The 24,369-nt window shown below is 43.5% G+C and overlaps 4 protein-coding genes across 8 annotated transcripts; all 4 read left to right on the top strand.

Annotated features, from left to right (window-relative positions):
* The first annotated feature begins 32 nt into the window (after window positions 1-32).
* Window positions 33-8,715, top strand: LOC118225163 (toll-like receptor 13). Its single transcript, XM_035413239.1, has 3 exons — window positions 33-3,116; window positions 3,526-3,734; window positions 4,564-8,715. The coding sequence occupies exons 1-3, from the start codon at window positions 597-599 to the stop codon at window positions 4,709-4,711; spliced, it is 2,877 nt and encodes a 958-aa protein (XP_035269130.1). The 5' UTR covers window positions 33-596; the 3' UTR covers window positions 4,712-8,715.
* Window positions 8,716-10,283: 1,568 nt separating this feature from the next.
* On the top strand, window positions 10,284-12,441 carry LOC118222179 (protein S100-A11-like). 3 transcript variants are annotated; one of them, XM_035407557.1, is made up of 3 exons: window positions 10,284-10,386; window positions 10,784-11,016; window positions 11,682-12,441. In XM_035407557.1, exons 2-3 carry the CDS (start codon window positions 10,888-10,890, stop codon window positions 11,814-11,816), a joined length of 264 nt encoding a protein of 87 aa, XP_035263448.1. In that variant the 5' UTR covers window positions 10,284-10,386; window positions 10,784-10,887; the 3' UTR covers window positions 11,817-12,441. The 3 variants fall into 3 exon arrangements, with proteins under 3 accessions (XP_035263448.1, XP_035263463.1, XP_035263454.1); XM_035407572.1 differs by having other exon boundaries at window positions 10,316-10,386; window positions 10,876-11,016; XM_035407563.1 differs by lacking the exon at window positions 10,284-10,386 and adding an exon at window positions 10,494-10,564.
* Window positions 12,442-12,584: 143 nt separating this feature from the next.
* si:ch211-105c13.3 (uncharacterized protein LOC325758 homolog) lies at window positions 12,585-18,673 on the top strand. Of its 3 annotated transcripts, none has more exons than XM_035407543.1 (3): window positions 12,585-13,204; window positions 16,651-16,795; window positions 18,068-18,673. In XM_035407543.1, the coding sequence occupies exons 2-3, from the start codon at window positions 16,670-16,672 to the stop codon at window positions 18,242-18,244; spliced, it is 303 nt and encodes a 100-aa protein (XP_035263434.1). In that variant the 5' UTR covers window positions 12,585-13,204; window positions 16,651-16,669; the 3' UTR covers window positions 18,245-18,673. The 3 variants fall into 3 exon arrangements, with proteins under 3 accessions (XP_035263434.1, XP_035263417.1, XP_035263425.1); XM_035407526.1 differs by lacking the exon at window positions 12,585-13,204 and adding an exon at window positions 14,147-16,203; XM_035407534.1 differs by lacking the exon at window positions 12,585-13,204 and adding an exon at window positions 16,210-16,368.
* Window positions 18,674-19,816: 1,143 nt separating this feature from the next.
* Window positions 19,817-22,389, top strand: s100t (S100 calcium binding protein T). Its single transcript, XM_035403036.1, has 3 exons — window positions 19,817-19,860; window positions 20,928-21,102; window positions 21,859-22,389. Exons 2-3 carry the CDS (start codon window positions 20,929-20,931, stop codon window positions 22,033-22,035), a joined length of 351 nt encoding a protein of 116 aa, XP_035258927.1. The 5' UTR covers window positions 19,817-19,860; window position 20,928; the 3' UTR covers window positions 22,036-22,389.
* The last annotated feature ends 1,980 nt before the right edge of the window (window positions 22,390-24,369 follow it).

Raw genomic sequence — 24,369 nt, 5'->3', positions numbered from 1 at the left:
TGCCATTTCCTGTCTGAAGTCACCTGTTGTTCATCAGCCCATTTGTGCAGCCGGAGTCTGTTTTGGTAAACCCTAACCCTAACCCTAACCCTATTTGGTAAAGAAACTGACCAATAACCAATATGTTTAGAAGCCGGAAGATGTGCTGTTTTCACTTCCTTTTACCATGGGGGTGTATTTGTGTGCTAGCCCTAGCCCTAGAAGGGCTTTACCTAGCCCTAGAAGGCAGCGTATCATTTGTCTCAACTGCATGGTTTTACCTTTCATTTAAGTCACTGTTCTTCACTGTTTAAGGTTTTGTCAAGAGGCAAACGCAGTGGAGTTTTTTGTGTTTGAGCTATGGCGAAGAGTATAAGATGGCATATTTATAGCCTCTGGCTTTATTTGACACATGCCTCATCGCTGCTGCAGGCGGAACTGAGAAAGCAAAGAGGCGTTTTGTGCATCGGGTGTGCCCCAGCAGAGGAACAGCGTCAAACTAAACAAAATCGCCAAAGCGAGACACCAGCGTCTGAAGAACAACAGCTGAATTTGCAGCGAGCAAACGCTATTCTGCTACTCTTTCGGGGGGTTTATTTACAAAAACGTTGCTGAGGATGCTGAGACTTTTTTTGACTTTGCTCTTTCACTCCGGCATTTGGGACGGGAGTAAAGGTGGAGTTGGGGCGCTGATTATGCGCCACTGTGTGTCTTTCCAGGAGGACCTCTTTCGAGACATCGCATACCCAGTACCTCCGTACATCCCTGGGCTGGGTCTCTATGCTGAATGCAGTAATGTGACTGATTTCAGGTCCGATCTGCTGGAAGTTTCGCCCGAAGTGCGGTCTCTGCGCCTCACACACAGCGCCTCTACCCTCCCCTCTAATTCATTCTCACAGTTTAAAGCTCTGGAGGTGTTGCGTATAGATGGGAAGCTAGAAAAGATACAATCTGGGGCATTCTTAGGATTGGCACATTTGAAGTATTTGCACTTGAAGTTTTCTGACGATTTCTGTAGAGATGTTATTTTGGATTCAGGAGTATTCCAAGGTTTGTGCAGCTTGGAGGAACTAATGATGCTTGGCTTGAATTTTTCCGAAGTGCCCAACTCTTTGTTCTCCCCTCTGGTGAAGTTGTCAAAACTGGAACTTAGAAGTAACTGTGTTGAAGACATCAGCAAGGTTTTTTGTCGTCTGCCACTGGGACTGTCACATCTGGAGACTTTGGATTTGTCTGATAACTATATTGGCAAAATCCAAAATGGAGGATGTGAGGGATCAGGAAGTTGGCCCACTCCAGTTCTGTCTGGAATTAAGAATTTGGATCTGACTGGCAACCCCATTGAAATCATTGTACCAGAGTCTTTGAAGATATTCCAGAACCTGACCAGCCTTGGATTGTACTTCAAAGGACAATGGCTGGGCAGCATTTGGGAATCTGGAATAGGAAGTGTAAAGGAGATTTTCCTGGCAGGTGGCTTGGCTTTGGAACAAACTCTTAAACTTAACTTTCAAGATACATGCAGCCTCGTCTCAAAATTAGAAATACAGTCCTTAACAATCAAAAATTTTGTTATAGATGATATATCTGTACAGATGATCCAAAAATGCAGGGATGAATTGAGAGAGTTGTCCATGTGGCATGGTGAGGTAAAAAGTCTGGATTTTGGGTTCTGGGTGAGTGCAAGCGGGATAAAGGTTCTGGAAATGGTTGAAATGAAGCTGAAAAATGCTTCATTCTGTACTGCTGGTAAAGGCAAGCTTTGGAACATCAGAACTTTAAACTTGCCTCGGAATAGCCTCACTGCTATAGAAGGGAATCAGTTTGTTTGTATGCCTCTCCTAGAGCAGCTCGATTTGGAGGCTAACGCAATTGAATGCTTGGAAAGCGATGCTTTCCATGGCCTAAGGAAGCTGAAGACCCTTAGCCTGGCAGGAAACAAAATCAAAAAGCTGGTGAAATCCGACTTTGCTAGTCTTGTAGCTTTAGAGGTTTTGCAATTACTTGACAACACGATAGAAAGTATTGAGGAAGGTGTGTTCAGTAAACAGGAAGGTTTGCAAGAGCTGACTCTTGGAAAGTTGCAGTACATCTATGAATTGTATCTCCAGATGCTCTTTTACGGATTCCCATCAAAATTACATCGCTTAAAGATAGATGCTGGAATTGGGGTCTATCTGAATGTGGGGAATATACCCCCACGTGGTACACCCTTTGACCTGGAGTTGATTGGCGAGAAAGTGATGTTATTTGAATGTGAGAGCCCGTTGTACCAGGACGTACGTGAATTAAAAGTCACCGGTCAGTTTACCTGTGGCAAACTCTACATGGTTCCGTTTTTCGAAAATCTAGAATCCTTTGAGTGTGATGCTAATCCAGAAATGAGCATAAAGTACACGGGGATCAGCCGTCACCACAGGCTGAAGCGCTTGATGCTCTCCAACCTCGTCTTCAACGATCGCACGGACCCGAGCTTGACCTTCCGAAATCTCAGCAACCTGGAAATCCTGGTGCTGCTCAACTGCCGCCTCAGCTACCTGACAGAGAGCATGTTCCACGACCTGCGGTCCCTGCGCCTCCTGCGGCTGTACAGCGACAACCCGCTGATCATCCTGGAAGGGGCCTTCTACCCGCTGGTCTCGCTTTCGGTCCTGTCCTTCGAAAGGCTGGACTTCAGCTGCAAGTGCGGCAACGTCTGGCTCCTGGAATGGATGGAGGGCATGCGAAGTCTGCAGGTGGTCAACATCCAGAAGCAGATCTGCGTCATGCACTACCGGCGCCTCAACTTCCTGTCCACCATGGAGTGGCTCTGCCAGACGCAGGCCCACTACCTGTGCTGGCTGTCCACTGCCGTGCTGGTCCTCCTGTTCCTCTCCTCTGCCCTGGGGTACCGATTCGCTCGCTGGCCCTGCCTGGTTTTGTTCTTCAGAGTTAGCGGCTGGGTGGAAAGGAAGCTGGGGAAGAAGAGGCGGAAAAGGAGAGGGATAGAGGAGGAGGAGGAGGAAGAGAGGATGTTTGACGCGTTTGTGTCCTACAGCAGTAAGGATGAGGCCTGGGTGACGGAGGAGATGGTGCGTAAGTTGGAGCGAGAGGGGGAGACGAGACTGAGGCTCTGTCTGCACAACCGGGACTTCGAGGTGAGTTGTGGGGCTCCGTTGCTGTTACTTGCACTTGTCCTGTACGATGTTGTGCAATGCGTTTCCGCCCAGGCTGTTTTTCCATCCCTGTAACGTTAGGTAACTCAAGTGTGTAGTGTTGCCTGATCACTGATTAGTCTGTTAACCTTTTTACCATGAAATCTCCCATATATAAAAGCATTTGAACAGTTTCTGGTGTCATGCGCCAACAATCTTCACCTTGTTGGCAGGGTGTTTGTTTCTCAGGGTGTTTGTTTCTTACCCCACTTTCTGTTATGTCTACTATGATTCAGTTCATTTGTTCAGCTTTTTTGTTTGGTGCGGTTACAAAACCTGGGTAGTTTTATCTGAAGAGAAGGAAAACTTGAGGCTGTATTGGTTGCTGTTGACTGAGCCGCCTCTCCCGCAGGTGGGGAAGGGCATTGTGGACAACATCGCCGACAGCGTGTACGGCAGCAGGTGCACCGTGTGCGTGCTGAGCCGCCGCTACCTCCGCAGTGACTGGTGCACGCTGGAAATGCGCGTGGCCACGCATCGCCTGCTGGCCGACAACACGCACCGCCTGATCCTCATCTTCCTCGAGCACATCTCACCCTTTGAGCTCTCTCCATACCACCGGTAAATCTGTTTTTCAACACTGATTTCACCTCTAAAACGTGTTTACTTCATAATGGTTTTCTGTAAATATGCGCAATAGTGATATACAAGAAATGTACTCTGGGAAATGAAGTTACAGGATGGGTCATTTGTGTGCTATCACTGAAGATGTATGCAAAGACATCTGAATGTTGTTTTTGTTTTTTTGCTACTGGCATAATGTTGTTTTTGACAGAAAAGCATGAATTTCTCGATACATTCTGCTTGTATAATATCTTACGTTAGAAAGAGGCTCTTATTGCAATTATTTAACGTTCCTGTAGGGGGCAGTGTCACTGTATTTTTACTATTCACAGGCAGCATTAATCTGATTACTGCTTTTTTGGCAACTTAAATATCATTTTATATATATATATATATATATATATATATATATATATATGTATATAGTGTTACATAAATATGTAAGTTTATTGCTTATTGTTTATTAATAATTATATATTTGCTACAATATCATTATTTGTATTATTTTTAAATCATGGATCATTTTGTGTTTTGGAAAGAACCCTTGAGCAAAATGCATTTCTACCCCCAGAGACAAACCCCGTAAGTGGTGCAAAGCTCTCATGTGCCACATGATTTATGAAAGTATTGGAAAGGTGGAAACACCACCATTGTGACCATGCAAGTGATCTAATGATGGCCAGAGGCCAGAGCAGGGAAAATGGACTCTGTGCAGTACCTGTTCACCACTCACAGTCTCGTAGTTATTTTGTGGTTATCCCCATAACATCACTTTACTGTTGGCACAGCTAATGTTGGTTCATTGTGCTGTTTGCGTGTCCTTTAGTTTGGCCAAACTGGCTAAAACCCGCACCTACCTGGACTGGCCAGAAGAGGAGGGGAAGAGAGTGGAATTCTGGGAAAGGCTGCGCAGAAACATTGCAGACAGAGAGGGAGAACAGGAGAGGTGGGGAGGTGGACAGGCTGAGCTCTGAACCTTCCCAACACTGTCGATTTTATTTACTGCTGCTTTGAGGAAATCTGTGCTCAGTTACCTTGCGTGTAATTTGGTTTGTAGCTATGTATTATTTCTTCATTTGATTTTATTATAACCAACATGTCCCCCCTGGATTATTTTGCTTTTGCAAGTGTGTTGTGGGGGGGGGGGGGGGGGGGTTTGGGTGGGGACATTTGGGAGCGTGTACAGTCTACCAGCCAGTTATGTAGAATATGTATGCAGCATGTAGTATGTACAATGTCTAGAGAATGAGTTCCAGCCTATTCGTCAAAGGGTTAAAACCTTAGACTTAGTGTCTACTACACTACTGAAGTCTGCTAGAACTGGAACAGTGCACATGCAAATATAGTTCAGTTTGTTATCTGGTAGTTCAGTTTTTTGTCTGAATGTTCTTTATTTATTTTTTCACTTAGCTGGTGCTCTTCTTAGAGTGACTTACAATGTCGGAGAAATGTTAGTTCATTCACCTTAATATGATCAGTAGTACCAGCCCTGGCTAACAACATTCCCAGACCAGAGAGTAAAGATGCAGCATCACTGAAGCACGAGTGCAAATGAACAATGCTAACCAAGCTATCCAAAGTTCAGATTCCGAATACTGACAGCCTGTTTCTATAACAAGTCATAAGAAGATAAAAATTAAACGATAAAAAATAAGATCTAAAATCATATTTTTTTTTGCCATAACCTGAACTGGTGGGATTGCAACAAGGTGCGGACGCAAGGGGAGCAGAGATACAGTCTGAAGAGGCCGGTCATCTTTCCCCACCCTTATTAGTTTCAATAAGGAAGTAGATCCGTTGCGCTTCCTTTCCTCCAAAAGAGATGACTGATAGCAGTCTAGCTGGGGACGGCACCTCCAGATGGTTACTGCTTGGCATTTGGCGCAGTTAAATGGTAAATGGACTGCATTTATATAGCGCTTTTATCCAAAGCGCTTTACAATTGATGCCTCTCATTCGCCAGAGCAGTTAGGGGTTAGGGATTAGGTGTCTTGCTCAAGGACACTTCGACATGCCCAGGGCGGGGTTTGAACCGGCAACCCTCCGACTGCCAGACAATCGGTCTTACCTCCTGAGCCATGTCGCACAGTTGCTTGGCTCAGCACGAGCAATGGCATCACCAACAGGAAGCCTCTTTGTGTCATTAGGAAAATGATACGAGCCCCAGATCAGGATTTAGCAAAGTCAGCACGTGAAGCTTTTCACAGCGATACACCGTTCTTTGTGACGATACAAATAAAATCCGAATCACTATCTTAATATCAGTCATTGCATGTACTTTAATAAGATATGCGTTATAAGTAATAGGTTGAATTAAAAGGTTTTCAATATGTGCATTTTACTGTAGGAAGCAGAACGAATTGCGCTGGATTGTTTTATTGAGCTGTTGTTACCCAAGAAATATGAAATTAACCCCTCCAGATGTATTTTAAAATGTTAAAAATTATTCTATATTGAATAATAATTAGTTTAATATGGTTTTCCACTAAAAAATGTTCAATAGACTAATGAAAATGACTTTGTGGCATCTCTACACCTTTACCCTCATTATTAATAAGACAGGCTATGGATATGCAAATTGCAACACCGTCATATCGTAGGCTCGGTATCCAGATTCAAAATCAATTTATTTCCAAAACCCAGCGACTTACGCATGAGGTTCTGCATGTAGCCATCTGTAAAATGTGTGCTACAAACACAGATTCCCTCTATGCTGTCAGGTGCATCCACAGGATTTCTATAAACAAATTGCACCCATTTTTGTTTTATAATGGCCATTTTTGGTGATGAGTGGAACGAAGTCCCTACTGTACCTCGGGATTACATCAGTCTGCCAAATTCAACACAAACTGTCACAACAATGTCACTAACACATTGCTGTCTTGTAATTTACATATCTGTGTGTAGTGGACCGTGATAGGTTCGACATATTTGCTCATATCTGACTCAGATTTCAGGGAAGTACGGCGAAGCTGCTCGTCCACAGTGGAGTAATGTGGAAAAAGGCACCCTGGTGTTCTACACAAATATCTGAATAAAGTCATGCTTCAAAGAGAGGTTAATCATTTATAAACATGTTTTTGAGTGGAGAGGGCTTTAAAGACGACGGAGGAGAGAGTTAAAATCAAGAATGCCTTTACTTTGTCATTAAACAAAGCGACAACACAGGCAAGAATGTGGCCTAAAACCATTTTCCCACAGGGGACGAACCGCAGCTCTGATGCACCAAATCTCAACGATTTTAAGGGGAGGTGACTGTCATGCTTTTTGGAGTGCCTGAAATTCTAACAGTGTTAAATGAAAGGAGGACTGTGGCAGGTATCTGAAGCTGGATGCCCTTTGTGTTCATTGAAGATTACACATTTAGTGCAAGGCTTCCCTCACAAACTTGCTCTGTGTATCCCGCCTTGCTACTATTATGCAAATAAAGGTTTTTTTTACATTTTGTCATTTTCAATTCAAATTGGTTTCAGGTTTTTTTGAAAATCTAGTATACAAATAAGGCATTTGGTTTGACTTCAGGATTTCAAGCAGGTTAATATGTCAGCTAAGACTTGGAAATACGTGGCATTGACACTTCTGTCTGTTTCAGTAGTTGTCACTGTTGTAGGGGATCCAAAGGTCGATAAAGAAAAAACAATCCTCGTGGCATTACTGAAGTGCCAATGGTTGCTCGGTCATATATTCAGTCAGCTTTTTTTATTTTCTTTTTTTTTTTTTTTTTTTTTTTTTTTTGGGGGGGTGCTTTTATTTAATCGACAAATCATAGTTTATAAAAGCAGTATTTACCATGTCATTTACCATACTGTGAATACTATGTCCTGTAACAGTACAAATGTGTGTGACTGTCTCTAATGCAATTACACATTTCTGCAGTAACTCAAGACTGGAATGTTTTTTTTGTGTTTGTTTTTCAAGATGTTTAATGCTATACAGTACTCACAAATGAAACCAGTGACCTCTGACAGGATTGTTCTTGGACATGTATCTTTTTTCATTATCTTTTATCAGAATTATGCTTTCGTGCTTTTAAGTAAATATTTTAATAAGGCTTTTTTGTGTGTATTTAGTATACTCATGAATAGTATGATTTCATACTGTATTGTATTTTCTGAGCTAAAATGAAAAATGTTAAATGTAATACCTAGTAAGTGTGTATGAGTTATTTTTTTACAGGAGCCATTTCCCCACCTCCCAGCTAATGTGTGTTGCTGTTTCGTGAAGCTGTGTGTTTCCGTGGCGATATATTCATGTATATGCTGTACTTAAAACCCCACACTGTGCCAACGCCAATTATGATGCAGTGGGGAGAGAGAATTGTTGCCCAATTCACATAAATACAGGCCAGCACACAGGGAGAGAGCCAGAACAGACACCAGTAACTAATCATTACCAAGGAGTGGTGCACAGCATAGTCATTTGAGCGGGTACAGGTTAAAACCTCCCATTTACAATAGTACTTTTAAATGATTTATTTTAAGTCAATTCTGATTTTGCTTATGAAATTGGTGATAGGACAGGGGAATGTAAAAATGTACGCACGTATTTTACATAATTCTAATTAAGGGTGGGCGTACATTTTGAGGGAGGGGAGGCAGACCATGTTGAGTCTGGGTTGGGACAGGTTTGGCTGGGCGCTCCCTAACCACAGTCAGTAAAGTTAAGGTGTAACTTTTAAAATGTGCCGTTGCTTTTCTGATGTTGCATGACCAAGGTTACGCTGCAGGATTGACCAAGAAGAAACACAGTGTAATGCAAAATAAGTGATCTGAGCCTTTATGCTGTGAAATCCTACTGTCCAATTGATCTAGATTACTTCGATAGTTGAAGTATTCTCATACAATGCATGCAGATCGATATGTTTTAAACGCACGTATACAGTATATGACATAGAACATTGATAAAAGCTGTAACTTTATTTTAAGCGTCACACCCATCAAACTTAAACCACTGCATAATAAAGTGTTTTTAAGGGGAATGTGCCTGCTTGGAACTCTGGTTGCATCTGTGCTGATGCTGCTCTTACAGGCGAGTATAACCTGATTCCGGTGGCCTGACTGAGTAGCTATATTTATACACGTGTATCCCAAGACTGTAATTAGGGCAAGTGGAACAGAAGTTGTCCAGTCATCAGTATTTCGCGGCATTCATCTTGTATTCCCTGACTAGGGAGGTTAATAGATGGAGTTTGTATGGCACGGATGTGTATAAAAAAACAATGGCAGTAAGCTATAAAGGAAATTCTACTTTAGTAAGTGAATGATGAAGTTTTGAGGTGTGATAAATGCGTTGGAGTATGATGACATGGACTTGAGAAACTACGCAATCCCTTAGTGCTATAAGTACAGTATGTCCCTGAACATTCAAACCTTCCATTGTATCGTACCCCCAGTAACTCTGTGTGTGTGGGGGGGTGTGCATACATCCTGCGTGCGTGTGTGTGTGTGTGTGTGTGTGTGAGAGAGAGAATTGTACTTTGTTGATAGTTTGTTTGTTGCTTACTTGCTGATGATGCACTTTCAGATGGTATGGTAAGACAGCCACCTCATGAGGTGTGTGTGTGTGTGTGTGGTTATGTGTGCAAGCATTTGTGAGACAGTGACAAGCATGTCTTCCAACACAGAGCATCTCGAAATTTGAGCAACCTCTGGTAAAGCACATTACACAAGTAAACAGTTATTGCTTGGAGGGTGTGTATTGACTTTTTAGCAGAATCTGCTATGTGTTCTATTGTGTATTTTGGGGGAATCTCACCATTCCAAGTGTAAATCAGTGTTTGAGTTTAAGTGCATAAGTGTGTGTGAAGGGGGGGGACATTTGTGCTCACGTTGATTGTGTACTTGTTTTATGTGAGCTCTATGGAAGTGTGAATATGTTTGTGTGTGTGTGTGTGTGTGCGCGTGTGTATGTGTGTGTTTGTGTGTGTGTTTGAATAGTATATACCAAATTACAACATAGGAAACCACAGGAGAGTGGGTGGCTTGGGGGTGTGTTCCTGTAACTTAGCACATTGATTATGTCCTCTGTGTACTTGTTTTAGGTTTAATTTTAATTGCAGTTTGACTAGAGGGTAGGATGCAATGGAAGATTTCAATGAAAAGGCGTTAACCATTGACTCCATCCTCTCAATGACCGAAAGAGAAGTCTGTGGAGTTACCCCTTTCTGACATACACACATACACGTTTATGCAAACACAAAGCTTCTTATTGAGGAAGTGTACGAAAAAAAATTAATTATTAAAAAGTAGAAATGACCGTACCCAAAGCAATCAACAGCTCAACAGCAGTCACCAACATTTTTCAAAGACAGGTTTGCGTTTGGCCACCTATGGCTTTTGTGTGTATGGGCGTGTTTAAATCTGCATCTACGTATATAAGTATATTTTTCCATTGTGGAAAATACAGCATGTGTGCAACATGCAGCTCACTTTATTACTTCCTGTCATGGAAATTTCAAAACTGAACACATCAGAAAACAGTGAGCAGGTCAAAGAAAGCGGGAATTAAGGTGAATGATCAATTTTCCGCTGACATCAGTGATTCTAGCGGGGAGGAGGAGAGTATAAGAGGAGAAACAGTGAGTGAGAGAAAGAGAGAGATTAACCTCCACCAACCCACTGCTGCTTCTGGGACAGGTGCCATTCCTCAGGTGAGGCAACGTCCTCTTTCTCTCTGTGTCCATGTGCGCTGGCTTGTTCATTTATTTAATGTATACCTTTCTCTCAACTTGACTTTTCTGATTGTGTTTCCTTTCAGGTGTGCATTCTGCTCATCTTGCTTGTCTTCGTACTTCAAAAGGTTTTTAGTTTTCTTTCATTCACTCCCAGGTTAATTCACTCTTCACTCTTCCTCATTCTGGCAAGCTATTTCCTCCTAAATGTCTATTTGCTAAAAGTCTTAAGAGCTCTTTATTGGTTTATATGTTGTGCAGTACATACTGTTGTAGGATCTTTCTTCACAGGATGCAAATGACAACAGCTGTGTACAAAATTAAGTTATAATTCCTCTGGGATGATTTGTTTACTTCATTAATCTGTCTTTCTCAGATCCCATCAAACCCAGTCTACTCCTCTCTCTCTCTCTTTCTCTCTCTGTCTCTCTATACATCTATCTGTGTGGCCACCTCTCTCCATCTCAGTCTCCCTGCACAATGGAGTCTGCCATCAGCACCCTGGTCTCCCAGTTTAAGACCTTCGCAGGGAAGGACGGATCCTCTGACACGCTGAGCAAAGAGGAGTTTCGCAGCCTGGTGACATCCCAGCTGCCCACCTTCGTCAAGGTAAAGCAGCATCATCCTCACCTGTGCAAACAGCCTGCCGTTCAAGGGTTCCCGTTGGAGCATGTCCTTTCTGTACATATTTAATTCAATGAATTTAATACGTACTGTCACTAAGGCTAGTGCTGTGCTGTTATTAGTACAATGCCTTGGAGCAGACCCTTATATTGTGTTCATACGTTACATTAGGACAGTGAGTGCATAGAAAAACCATTCTATTATAATATGATCCAAAAGGTCTTGGAGTAGATGAAGCATCCATTATGAGTAAAATTATACAGTAAGCACTGGGAAATACTGGATATGAGGCTCAGACCTAATTATATAAAACCACAAAATTCTATTTAACAGTGTTAAATATTTGCAGTAAAGATGGTAAATAAATAAATGGGGCAAGGTAGTCTTTGTAAATCACTGCTAGTTGTTTCCAGGAAGGGAACCACGAGAGCATGATGTCAGTGTAATTTAGCCTTACCGGGATAGGAGGGTTACGTGAACTTAGCTAAATGGTAATTAATTTAAATCCCTAGAGGTGGAGCAACTCAGTGTAATGTCGATGCAGTATCACCTTTAACCACAAGGAGGTGTTATCACACAGAAGTCTTGTGCGCACCATGTTTGTAAAGTGCGAGAGAAATTTATTTCCCCTTCTTGCTGGTTTTGGGTAGAACTCCAGTGACCCAGCAGTGATCGACCAGCTCATGGGCTCACTGGATGAAAATAATGACGGCGAGCTGACCTTCTTGGAGTTCTGGCAACTGATTGGCAGCCTGGCCAACAAGCACGGAGGCTTCAGCCAATAGGAGAACAGGTGTACAAGCCGGATTTCCATACCCTGATGGAAAGATCAAGTATTTTTGAATTGCTGACCCAAACGTCAACAATAATGAAAATGTTTTTGTTGGGTTTTTTCTGTTCTGTAAATGAGTAAAAATGAATTTATTTATTGACAAAGTTTTGCCCTGTAAAGTTTTGGATCTTCCGTTACTCCTCAGTCATCCCCTACACCTCACTGCTACCGTCAGCTTCTCACTGCACCGCTCTAAACAATCTTTGTCTGCCAGTTGCAACAGAAATCTCTCTCTCCCTGTTTAACCAGTGTAATTATGTTATGGCACTGCACCTCACCAACTAGACTAGAAGCAATGCTATTTCCTGACAATTCATAGACATACGAAAAAAAATTGGTGGTCTTCGCACCAGGTGGGAGTTAAAAGACTCCAATTATGGAACGGTAGACAGTAAATTGTGTTTGTGGATTTGAGAGTACATTTCTGTACTAGATGTTTATGTATTGTTAGGAATTTGTTAATTTGTTATGATATAGTTGTTTCATAAGCAGTCTCATATTTCATCATTGTGTACCTCATGAATCTGTGATCTACCCAGGGCTTCAGTCTTAATTAAATACAACTCGTTGAAAATTAAGGTGTGGCTGAAACGTAACTGTGTTTGTACGCTGACTCATTAATAAACCGGTTCAGTACGAATACCAGCGTGCACAGACACACACACACACACACGGGCACATTTGCTCTCACACATGCTTAAATATTCAAATTCATATGCAAATGCAATAAAATTTGAATTAAAAATCATCACGTTACTGCTACGAAACAGACGAAACCACTGGCCTAGAAGAAAGCCCGAAAAATACCATTCGATGATCGACTGTATTAATTATAAATAGGCATCCCTTGGGGAGGAAGCAATAAGATTTAGCCTGGCTTGGCACGAGCGCGCCGTTACTCCCTCCTTCTCTTCCTATACTCCGTTGATGTCTCCTGTCACTCGTTCAAACTGAATTCAACTTAATTGGCGTGGAAGTTTTCACAGCAGGTCTATATACATAAATACAATAGCCTACTAAATTGGTACCACCAACTGACAAATTCAAGTGAAAATGCTATCTGCGTCGTTATTTAGAAAAACAAAACTACATAACGGCGCGGACTGCGTTATCATTTTTTTCCTCCCTCTTTTTTCATTTTCCCAGGTACACGCCCTTTGATGTGTCCAAAAACAGTTGGAAAAAAAACTGAATCATGAAAGAAATTCCTCATGTCGGTCTCGTTAGACAAGTTCGTTAACTGATAGTGGGGGGTGAAAGAAGGGAGAGAGAAAAGATAGCATATGGATACCAGTGCCAAACAGAGCAGTAACGTACTCCAATTCTGGTCATAATTTTTTGGTAAGTTATTTGTCTATAAATTATGATTAACGAATTGACATAGCCTTCAGGATTGATGTTAGAGTGGGAGTTGATTAATTCGTATCACCTCGTTCGATATACACCCTTATATTAGTCATGTTTATAGTTTATAAGTCTAGCATGAAAGATCGAACGATATAGAATTATAACAATGCTAGCCTATTAATACATTTTTTTAGCCTCGCATTTGACCAAACAGTCGACAACAAATTTCTTACTTAATTGATTAAATTGGACACCCCACAAATATGTGTTTGTAGCTATTATATGCTACTATTTTTCTACACTGCAACCATGGCAGCCTGACATCTATTCTGGAAAGTGTAACGATGGAAATACTGCAAGATACGCCAGGGAGCATGCAATAGTGATATTTTATCACTTGACTATTAGACTAAAGCGTTATATAAAAGAAGCCTATGTGACGAACGCGCTTTACAAGAATAGCGGATCCCTTAACAAAGAAGTTTATAAAAGTAGCCTATGCTTAAGTACACTTCTGAACTAAATCCCGAGTAGTGTAGGCCTACTTAAAGTGCACTTTCACTTTACTTTCCAGGAGTATACTTGGATAACGGTTTAACGGACTTAATGTCTACCAAATGGATTAAAAGTTTATAAGTAGTTCATAAATGGTAGGCTATAGGCCTACTTAAGGAATATAGTTCTAGGAAATATTTTAGGTATCCTGAAAATGGGACAATTTCGTTTTGTAAAGTAGGCTACTTATCATAAAATACTTGAAAATAATCGGTTGATGAAGCCCACTTTAAGTAGCCTATACGTTAAATAAACTATGTACTATTTTTGGGAGGGGTTGGATGGCATTACCTGTTCATTAAAATTATACAACATAAAATAACTTTTTGTTGAACATACAGTAACAGTAAATATTGAAAAGCCTTTACAGAAAAAACCTTGTTATTGTAGTGCATAGTGTGTACCCACACCGTGAATATTTTACACGGGCTTATCTTTCGGTGCATCTGTTGTCAAAACCGAAACAGATGAAAATTGTGTGTCAGTTGTAGTTAATTTCTTCCGTTCCACAGTTAATATTTCATGACACACCCCACAGACCGTAGCTGCTGTCATTACTTAGCTAGAACACGTATCACGTTCTCCTTGTTGGTAACCTAACGCTCTATCTCTTTTACACTTCAGGGGGAAACCAGAAACCACTCGTTTATTTATTTACCTATTTTCTAGGTTGTGCTTGGTTTTACTACAAATCATTGGGATTAGTTGTTGTCCGCTAAACGATGGGCGTGGACGCGCAAGGAAGGGCCCCGGCTTCTTCCCTGCGGGTATATGCTGGCTGGCCGGCCCCATGCCTTCCTACGGTCGACAGTCAGTAGCAGCAGCCAAGTTACCGTCGTAGTTTTAATAATGAATGTGTTGATAAGACTCGAATGGCAAGAACTATGTGTACTTAAAGCTAGGCTAAAGAAATGGTTTGTCCGGTAGTAGGGTGATGACAGACAGCCTGCGTGCACGGCTGTGGGAGAAATGATTCACACCTAGGCCTGAACTCATTTGTTTACTCATGTGCGTGAATAGACATTGCTCATTTAGCTATACGAACTTTATGAAGGCTGCCACTGCGTCCCTGTCTGAACATACGGCCCACTGGAACCCAGGGATTGGCGCGAAGTTTGCGGGTCACTGCGCTTTGATTTCGGAGTACGGATGATGAACAAAGCTGTTTTGTAGAATTCATTTTGATGTTTCAGAAAGGAAATAAAACAGTCTTTCTTGGCGATTGCAGACTCCCCGTGCACTGCATATAAATTAAAAGTTGGTCAAGTTTTAGTTTGTATGCCCTTCCAGCAATTTTGGCAGTTGCATCAGGGTGTTTAGATTTTTAGCCAGACCCATGGAAGAGAAAACACCATACACATTGGTAGCTAAATGCAGTGTCGTATAAACACACCAAGAAAAATAGCTAATATTATATTTAACAAGCAATAAGCACATTCAATGCATCTCACACTTATGATAATATGTGCCTTTTGTCAGAGTATGGAAATACTATATAGATCTGCTTCTTCTCTATCAACCAAGTATTAGAACTGCACATTGCCATACACTTGTGTGGTATAGTAAATTAATTCTAGGCTTTTAAATGTAGCGACAGCTGGAGTCGAATGTGAGGAGCGTTTTATTATACAAGTCTAAATTGCTCAGGGGCGTCACACAGATTGGGCAGCGTGTGCCAATCCCCTTAAAGAAATCATTTCAACACGTTAATGCAATTGGTGAAGGACATTCATTTCAGGGTTTTCTGAAAATGTCGATCCTTTGTTGCAATTTTTGTGGGCACTGCCCTTGATGCATGAAACAACAGCAAAAATAATTCCAGGCATCACCTGATCAAAGACCCCCTCAGACAGGCCGATGTGGGCGATGTTGGCGACCTTTCACGGTGTGCAGCAGGCTGAATAACAGTGCGAGCGCGCCTCAACATTTCTTTATAACGTGCCTCAGTGTAATGACATGCTATGGAGCCCAATTTTTGAACATGGAAGCGCGCAGGAGGCCAGAGTCAGCGCTCTCGACCATCACAGTAATTAGGTCAATAGCTGCAGTGCCTAATTGGCTGCTGCCCGCGAGCGCATTGTGAGTGTGGAAGGGAGCGGGCCGCAGTGCGTCTGCCCAGGCGTGACACATTTGCGTTAGATGGGAAATCTTGGGTTACCCCCTTGTTGGGCCGTGCTTATTTCCCCTGTTCCCCTTCTCGCCATCCGTTTCCATTCCATAATCTTTTTCACTTACGCTCCCCCCCCGCAAGCGCACCCACATCCTCCTGCTACCCTGCATTTCTGCCGTCCGGTCCATTCGCCCTGTTCTCGCAGCCTTTCCCTTCTTTTATCTGTTCGTTTGCGTGCCCTCCCTGAGTTTAGGGTCACGGAGTATAGATCCAAACAAATGTGGTGCCTGTGGGCCTTCCCATCTGACAGCTGTACGGATGGTCACAGGTGTGTGCGTGTGTGCGTGTGTGGTCATTGTTTAAATGTATGTATTTGTCTATGTTTGACATATATAGCGAGAAAAACAGGCAGCTACTAGGCAATCCCCCAGGTAACCTGAACCTTCGGCCTTCTGGTGCGTTCCGCAGATCAGATGTCCGTCAAAGATCAGAGGTTCCATTGTGTGACTCCTGTTCAGCCTCTCCTCTCACTTGCTTAGTATTCTGACATCATCTGTCTATTCATATTGTACATTTTCCAGAAACCTCCACCTGAATGATTAGCTATATATATATATAATTATTATTTTTATTTTTTTTTACAGTTTTTCCTTTGAACAGATTTTGTACATGGTTACAGTTCTTATCCTGTTTGCTTGTGTTTGTTTGTGTGTACATCTGTTTATTCCAAACAAATAATTTTAAAAAATCCTTCAATTACCCCCTTTTTCCCCAGGGGTGAAGGAACAGGGAGGATGAGCATCGAGTCAGCCATTAAGACGTTTGTGATGGCCTTCCTGAAGGCTAGCAAAGGAAGGGAGAACATGCAGGAGAAGGACTTCCAGAAGCTAGTGACGAATCAGCTGAAAAACATCATGGCGGTGAGGAACTTCACTCTGTCACAGCACAGTCCAAATATTCTTTGGTACCCCGCCACAATACTGTGTATTCATACACTGCCTGGCCAAAAAATAAGTCGCACTCTTAATATTTCGTTGGACCGCCTTTAGCTTTGATTACAGCGCGCATTCGTCGTGGCATTGTTTCAACAACCTTATGCAACGTCACATTTATTTCTGTCCAGAATTGCATTATCTTGTATTGACGACGGGCGAGTCGAACCACTCCGTAAAGTCTTCTCCAGCACATCCCAAAGACTTTCAATGGGGTTAAGGTCAGGACTGTGTGGTGGCCAATTCATTTGTGAAAATGATTCCTCGTGCTCCCAGAACCACTCTTTCACAATTTGAGCCCGATGAATCTTGGCATTGTCGTCCTGGAATATGCCCGTGCCGTCAGGGAAGAAAAAATCAATTGATGGGATAACCTGGTCATTCAGTATATTCAGGTACTCAGCTGACTTAATTTTATTGCCACATAATATTGCTGAGCCTAGACCTGACCAATTGAAGCAACCCCAGATCATAACACTGCCTCCAGAGGCTTGTACATTGGGCACTGTCCAAAAAAAACACGGTGACTTTTTTTTGGCCAGGCAGTGTATATGTCTCCCAATGTATGACTAAACCTGTGCTGGAACCCGGTCCCAATACTCCTCCAATATTTTAGCCTTGTGGTGTTCAACCCAGTTCCTGGAGATCTTACCACGCTGTAGGTTCTTATTTCAAACCCTAGTTTTGCATACCTGATCCTGGTAATTAGCGATCTCCAGCTGTCGAACGGTGTGTTTGTGTTGGAGTGAAAGCCAATAGGACGGTAGATCTCCAGGACCAGCGTGGGTTACCACCGTTTTAGCCCTGTGCCCCTCTCTCGAATGTGCTGCGTGACGCTAGGCTGTACATTTGCTCACTTCCAAATTCAAACCTCTTTTCCTTTAGCTGACCAATGAAAATAAACCTTGGAAATGCTAGGGCGCGAAATGATTCCCTGATTGACAGACGTAGTTATTCTGTGTAGATCAGAGAGAGAGATGGAAATAAATGTCAGTGTTTGAGTATGATACTTTGTTTTGTTTGAACACTGGCAAACCCTTGCAATTAGTCATTAGCGCAGTGGCCTTCAAGGCAGAGAATAAACAACATGCTTAAATAACCCTGTGAAGCTGCCGTTGTTTTACTCTTAACGCTAGCGCTGAGTCACGGTGTAGGTGTTCCGCCCGCTGCGATTCCACTGCCGTTCTCGTGTTTGCCCAGGAAACGGACAGCGCCTCGGCCGTGGACGAGATCCGCGAGGGCCTGCCCGACAAGCAGGGGGCCAAGCAAGTCGGCTTCAAGGAGTTCATGGACGTGATTGGATGCGTGGCCACGAAGCTGAGCGAGAAGCAGCCGGTCTCAGAGGAACCTGCCGCCGAGAATCCGGAAGCCCTATAGAGTCTCTTCTGCATCGCGTGCCCTCACACTACACACGGCTATAACTCCTGCACAGAAACGTCCGTAGGACTGCTGGCTATCCTGCACTATCCTGCCATAGATTTATCTAATCCTACTGTTGGCCTCACTCCAAATATTAGTCTCGCATTTCACGCTACAGTAGATGCTGTACTATATACACATTACACATGCTGTACTATTTGCTGTACTAACTGACACATTTAACACACTGACAGCGTGCGTACATTTTCATTAGACTGTAGTGCTGTAGGCTACGCTACATAGAACGCGCTGTCAAATATTCGGCATCATTTTCACCCTACTACAGTAACATATTGAGCTAAGCTTAAGTGTTGGTTAGTCTTTACTAACCAACAGCTATGTACCACTGCGTAGAACAGAGTAGTGTGCTTGCGGGAGGGGGGGTGTGTGGAGGTTGGGGGGAGGGGGGGAGGGGTGGGTTTATGGAGACCTTTCAATTAGCAAAGGATTAAGATTGACTGAGAATATCAGGTGTGTGACGTCCCAGGAACACAATGGGCCAAAGTCAATAATTAAGACCTCTGAGGGAACCAACACCACCGTGGCCTGCAGCTACGGGGCAGTGTGAGAAGGATGAGCCCTGCTGTAATCGCAGTGCTCATCTCAGAGTTAAAATGCATCTTTTTACTGTTGCCTCAAAGACTACGGAGCACTCCCTCACTCTCACAGCGATGGGCTCTGTTGCAAACACTCCGCAATAGCGTGTCCACTTCATCCGGCGACGTAACGAAATGCTGCAGCGGTGCGTGTGCACTGTTGTCTATGCCCAGTTGCCCCCATTACCATAAACCTGTATGCATTTGCAACTGGGCAAATGTGGCGAACGGTGTCCTGTTTGGTCCCACTGTGGTTGGGTAGTTTGCATGTGTGCCCTGTTGTACCCCACTGTGGTTGGGTAGTTTGCATGTGTGCCCTGTTGTACCCCACTGTGGTTGGGTAGTTTGCATGTGTGCCCTGTTGTACCCCACTGTGGTTGGGTAGTTTGCATGTGTGCCCTGTTGTACCCCACTGTGGTTTGGTAGTTTATATATGTGTGCCCCAACGATTTTTCATCCACATCTAAGCCACTATGGCTGGACCATTGACTGTCTGATATTGAGACCACTGCTCTAGCCCTCACCCAGGCTAACTTGCTTTCTGCAGTGGTGCCTTAGCCAGGCCAGCGCAGCTACTCTGTCCATTGTTACGCATGAGGTCAACGAGCTCTTCCACTGCTAATGCCACACTTTGTATTCCCCTGTGCATTCCCGCCTGCATGTCATTGCGCCAAGTAATAAAAGACAATGTGACACACGCTTGAGGGTCTCTTCATTGTGATGCATGTAACGGTTACACCACCTGCGCTGTGTTTGGGGACGGCATTAGGAGATTGTGTAAACGGGGGGGAGCTGAGGAGGGACGGGAGGGGGGGAGGGGGGAGATGGGAGGGGAGAGCGACAGGTGGAAGGAGGAGGAGAAAGGTGTGAGGTGGGTGGAGGGATGGGGGTATTTAAGTCCTGGCCCAGCACGGTCTTCTCACAGGCCTTTTCTCTCGGATTCTGAAAACACAAGCACATCACTCCATCATCATCCAGGTAAGGAAGAAAGCAGGAGATAAGGGTGGAGGACAGTGTTCCTCTTCAGAACTGGGAGCAATTTCTGTGTTTATCTTTCTCTCTCTCTCTCTCTCTCGCTCTCTCTCTCTCTCTCTTGTGTACGCTAAGGTCACTAGGGAGCAGCAGAAATCCACTGTTGCATTGAGGTGGCGGGTTACAGAAAGTTTCTGAAAGAGGGTTCGTTGTTCAGCAGTGTTCACCCATCCCTGTATTTGGCTGGTTTTCCTCTGGTGGTGTTTCAGCTTTGGGGGCTGACTGTAGACCTGTGGCTCATGTGTCCAGATGACTTGTCTGGACTGCACTTTCATTCCTGCCTGTTTCTCCTGCCTTATCCCACCATGTTGTACTGTGTGCGTCTCACTTATCCCTCTGCTTTCTAGATCAGTCCTTTCATTTTATTGGTTTTTCTGTGGGGATGGGGGCAGAACTGTGTTTGAATGAAGTTTCTGTAGTGACTTAATCGTCATTAGACCAACAGATACACATAGACCCATCTGTGAATCGTGTGTGTGTGTCAATTGCTTGTGTGTGCCTGTGCATGCACTTATGCGCATGCATGTGTGCTTGTGCATGTACGGTGTACATGCACGAGCACGTGTCTGTGTGTGTTTGTGTTTCTGTGTGTGTGTGCGTGCGTCTGTGTGTTTGTGCGTGTGTGCGTGCTTCTGTGTGTGTGTGTGAGTGTGTGTGTATGTATGTGTGTCTGTCTTTGTCTGCAGTATTTTACAGCTCCTTGCATTTGTATCATTTTCCTGGCATCTGCAGTTCAGTGGACCTGTGTTCACTGTTATCAGCCCGGCCAGATCCTCCTCTTTACTTTTGTGCCTCCTTATCTTGTCCTCTCTGACTCTGTCTGTCTCTGATCTGCTCTCCGTACCGCCAGCAATTGTAGCATCGCTGGGTTTCTTGCTGATGGTGTAAAAACAGACGTGTTTTTGGCCCGGGATGCGACAGTCTGTCGAAGATGCAGAAAGTCGGGAGGTTTAATCAGGGTTTCCTTCCACCCCTCCGCTCTGGGTGTGTCTGATCTCGCTCTCCTCCCCCAGCATGTCAGGCCCTATCACTGGCACCAGCACTGGCAATGAGTCCAGCCTGGAGAACGCCATGCAGCTCATGATCCAGACCTTCCACAAGTACTCCGGGAACGAGGGGGACAAGTACACCCTGAGCAGAGGAGAGCTGAAGGACATGCTCACCCAGGAGCTGGGGAACTACCTGGGGGTGAGGAGGGAGGCTCATGATTACAATCACACAGAGATACACTCTCACACACGCATGCACACACACACACTCTCACACACGCACGCATACACACACACACACACACACACACACACACACGCACATACACGCACATGCACACCCACACATACAAACTCACCCAAATATGCAAGCACATGCGCGCGCGCACACACATGCACACACACACACACACACTTGATTTGTTTGCATTTCTTTGGTGATTTTTATTAGAGCTGTCATTGTGGTGAGTAAGCATTTCTTAATTGTGGTGAGTAAGCATGTCATTGCTTTTTTTTACGATTTATGTTTTTAAACATGCAAATAAACTTGAACTGAGCACACACACACACACACATACACACACACATATACATATATGGATACAAACACACACGCAGGCATACAATCTGATGACACTCACAAACACAGTGATAGCAGCCCAGCAGTATAATGCAGTGATCCATTCTGGCAGACATGCTTCTTCTTACCACATTTGTACATCGATTGACTCCTAAAGCTTCACAGACAACATCAGTTCAGCCAGAGGATCCAAGCCCATTCAGACATTGTTATAACCGATTTGAAGTCTGGCCAGACATTCACTTACATTCACATTACAGTGTGCAGGGCATGCAACTACACAAAAACAAACTAGCATAGCTATTTCTGCCCTTCCTTCCCTAACTCTCTCCTCCCTCTCTGCCCCCCCTGCTCCCCTCCCTCCGTGCCCCGCAGAATCCCCAGGATAAGGACGCGGTGGACAAGGTGATGGGAGACCTGGATGCCAACAACGACGGAGAGGTGGACTTCACCGAGTTCATCATCCTGGTGGGCGCGCTGACCGTCGCCTGCAATGACTTCTTCCTGGAGTACAACAAAAAGGAGGAGAAGAACGAGGTGAAGAAGGACTGAGCCCTGGCTACAGCCCCAAAAAATGCTACAGCGGAAACTATGGAGGAAGAGGAGGAGGAGGCGGAGGAGCAGGAGGGGACACCTCCTCATACTTACAAACTGTACTCATCCACGCACCTGTTCATTACCAGTGGAGGGGGCAGAGGGGCCTGTATCTTAAATCCACACAGAAATTCTATGCCTACCACATAGCACATGCACTGTGAAATGGAGTGTTCGCTTGACACATGCAATAACGCTCATTGTTGAATATGTGAATATGTTTTGACTGTTTATTTTAATTAATTTTGTAACCTTTACCGTTTCATGATTACCACAGTTTCCTCCTCGTAAGAATAAAACCATGACATTTAACCAGCAGCGACCACAGTTCTTGATTTTGAAATATTTGTGATTGTTTTATTTCGTGTTCATTTTGCCCAAAGGAAAGTAAGGTGTACCATGCCTTTCTGAACCTGGCATGGCTCCTCTAGAGCGCTTCAGCGAGCGTGTTTTTCTAATGAAACAAATTATTCCTAGTTAGTGTTTCCCAGTTGCGTTTTTAAAGCGAATTTTCAGCAACCTGTCCACTAGATGGCACTATTTGTGTATCTCAAATTTAACTGTACTGTATAGCAGTACACTGCAAACTTATTTTTACACCGTGTAATTTACTTGAATCGCATTAGCTAGCTGTGATCTACGAGGCATCACACTGGCACGACCGTAAGCTGTTGCAAATCTCTTACTTTTTAATGATTGTGAATTCGAATGACGGGAGTAGCCATTGTCCATTCTTTAGCAACGGCAACCCATAAATTTTTAGGCTAGTCCTTCTTTTAAAAATAAATGACCGACTTAATTTATCTAAAGCAACACAGTCAAGAAATGAATGCTATTATTATAATTATTAAACCTAAATTAACTTGTTTGTGTTAATGTACTGTTTATGACCATATACACACATACATAAATAAACACTGAATGTTGTGGCGGGACCTTTAGAGAGCTCTGCATAAATAAATGCCCCTCAAAAATGAGTGATCAGAAACTGTTGGGAGAGGAGTTAGCAAATGCAAGAGACTGATAAACTCATAAAGATAACGAACGCTTCAGGTTATTGCTGCTAAGGGGCCTTCTTTAAGACACTGAATCCTGGGTTGCACTTACGTTTTCACACCTGGCTTCTGCATGTTGCCTTATTTTTGGTTGAAAAAATAATGACAAGTTCAAACCTGTTATGTGTTAGGAGAACTAGAGGAGGGTTAATTATGCCCCGATATGTAAAACAACAGCATTAAGTATACTTTCTTTTTTCTCATCACTGAAGCAGCGCAAGACTTGCATGCAGTATACTGCACTGTACACTGAATCAACCTTGGGGACGATGATAACCCTGAGATAGATGTGGGGCTATGGCGCTGAATAAGTCTCTTTGGTTCAATATAACCTCTGGCATAGATCGGCCTAAGCCGCTGCCATGTCTGCTTATGTCTGTCAGCTGACTTACGTAAATGTGAATCTCCAGTCTGTCGGATCGTGTATTTGTCACTGCGCGTTCTGGCAAAGAGCCTGTGCCCTAATCTGTCATAATCTGAACTCTTCACATAGCAGCTCCATTTTAGTGATCATTTTACTGTTCCTTTTTTAATAGCGTTCACCTTACTAAAAATGCTATAGATACGGAATATGTGTGTGAGTGAGTGTGTGTGTGTGTATGTGCGTGTGTGCACGTGAGTGTGTTTGTGTGTGTGTGCATGCATGTGTGTGTGTGTGTGTGTGTGTGTGTGTGTGTGCATGTGTTTATGTGTTTTTACTTGTACGTGCATGCATTTGGTTATCTGACAGAAACACACTCCAATTAGAAAATAACCTGCAAAGGCTGCGGCACTTCAGCTGAAACTACGCTCTTTATTGGGCCGATGCGGTAGAGAGAGGAGCAGTGGCTCTGACTCTCGTTGACAGAGGAGCTAGGAGAACAGGTGGGGAAACCGAGCAGCAACACAAGATGGAACGAAGAGATGAAGAATAGAGGGAGGGATGGAGGGATGGAGGGAAAGGAGAATGGAGAGTGAGTGACTGCAAGGCAATGAGTGGGAGGGAATAAAACATGTATGTGAGATATAATGAGGGGAGGGGTGGAGAGGAGTAAATATATTAATATATTTATTTTATATAAAATATATTCAGGTGGAGCTCATTAAAACAAACAAAAATAAAAAAACAGCTGAACAACATAAGATCAAATAAGACTGTGCTCATTATGTCTTATTGATGCACAACAGTAATGCACTCAAACACTTCTGTTCTTCAGAGGCGCTGTACAAAGAGAGTACGACACCGTAACAGGAGACA

The sequence above is a fragment of the Anguilla anguilla genome, chromosome 1 (assembly GCF_013347855.1).
Source record: "Anguilla anguilla isolate fAngAng1 chromosome 1, fAngAng1.pri, whole genome shotgun sequence".
Lineage (NCBI taxonomy): Eukaryota > Metazoa > Chordata > Actinopteri > Anguilliformes > Anguillidae > Anguilla > Anguilla anguilla.
This window is presented reverse-complemented; position numbering and strand designations above follow the sequence as displayed.

What these genes read in the sequence shown, in the direction of transcription:
- LOC118225163 (XM_035413239.1), top strand. Translation starts at nt 597, where the DNA reads ATGCTGAGACTTTTTTTGACTTTGCTCTTTCACTCCGGCATTTGGGAC. An exon ending in TGCACAACCGGGACTTCGAG is followed by an intron (nt 3,117 to 3,525) that starts GTGAGTTGTGGG and finishes CCTCTCCCGCAG; the next exon opens with GTGGGGAAGGGCATTGTGGA. An exon ending in GAGCTCTCTCCATACCACCG is followed by an intron (nt 3,735 to 4,563) that starts GTAAATCTGTTT and finishes CGTGTCCTTTAG; the next exon opens with TTTGGCCAAACTGGCTAAAA.
- LOC118222179 (XM_035407557.1), top strand. Translation starts at nt 10,888, where the DNA reads ATGGAGTCTGCCATCAGCACCCTGGTCTCCCAGTTTAAGACCTTCGCA. An exon ending in AGCTGCCCACCTTCGTCAAG is followed by an intron (nt 11,017 to 11,681) that starts GTAAAGCAGCAT and finishes GGTTTTGGGTAG; the next exon opens with AACTCCAGTGACCCAGCAGT.
- si:ch211-105c13.3 (XM_035407526.1), top strand. Translation starts at nt 15,905, where the DNA reads ATGGGAAATCTTGGGTTACCCCCTTGTTGGGCCGTGCTTATTTCCCCT. An exon ending in AGCTGTACGGATGGTCACAG is followed by an intron (nt 16,204 to 16,650) that starts GTGTGTGCGTGT and finishes CTTTTTCCCCAG; the next exon opens with GGGTGAAGGAACAGGGAGGA. An exon ending in AGCTGAAAAACATCATGGCG is followed by an intron (nt 16,796 to 18,067) that starts GTGAGGAACTTC and finishes GTGTTTGCCCAG; the next exon opens with GAAACGGACAGCGCCTCGGC.
- s100t (XM_035403036.1), top strand. Translation starts at nt 20,929, where the DNA reads ATGTCAGGCCCTATCACTGGCACCAGCACTGGCAATGAGTCCAGCCTG. An exon ending in AGCTGGGGAACTACCTGGGG is followed by an intron (nt 21,103 to 21,858) that starts GTGAGGAGGGAG and finishes CGTGCCCCGCAG; the next exon opens with AATCCCCAGGATAAGGACGC.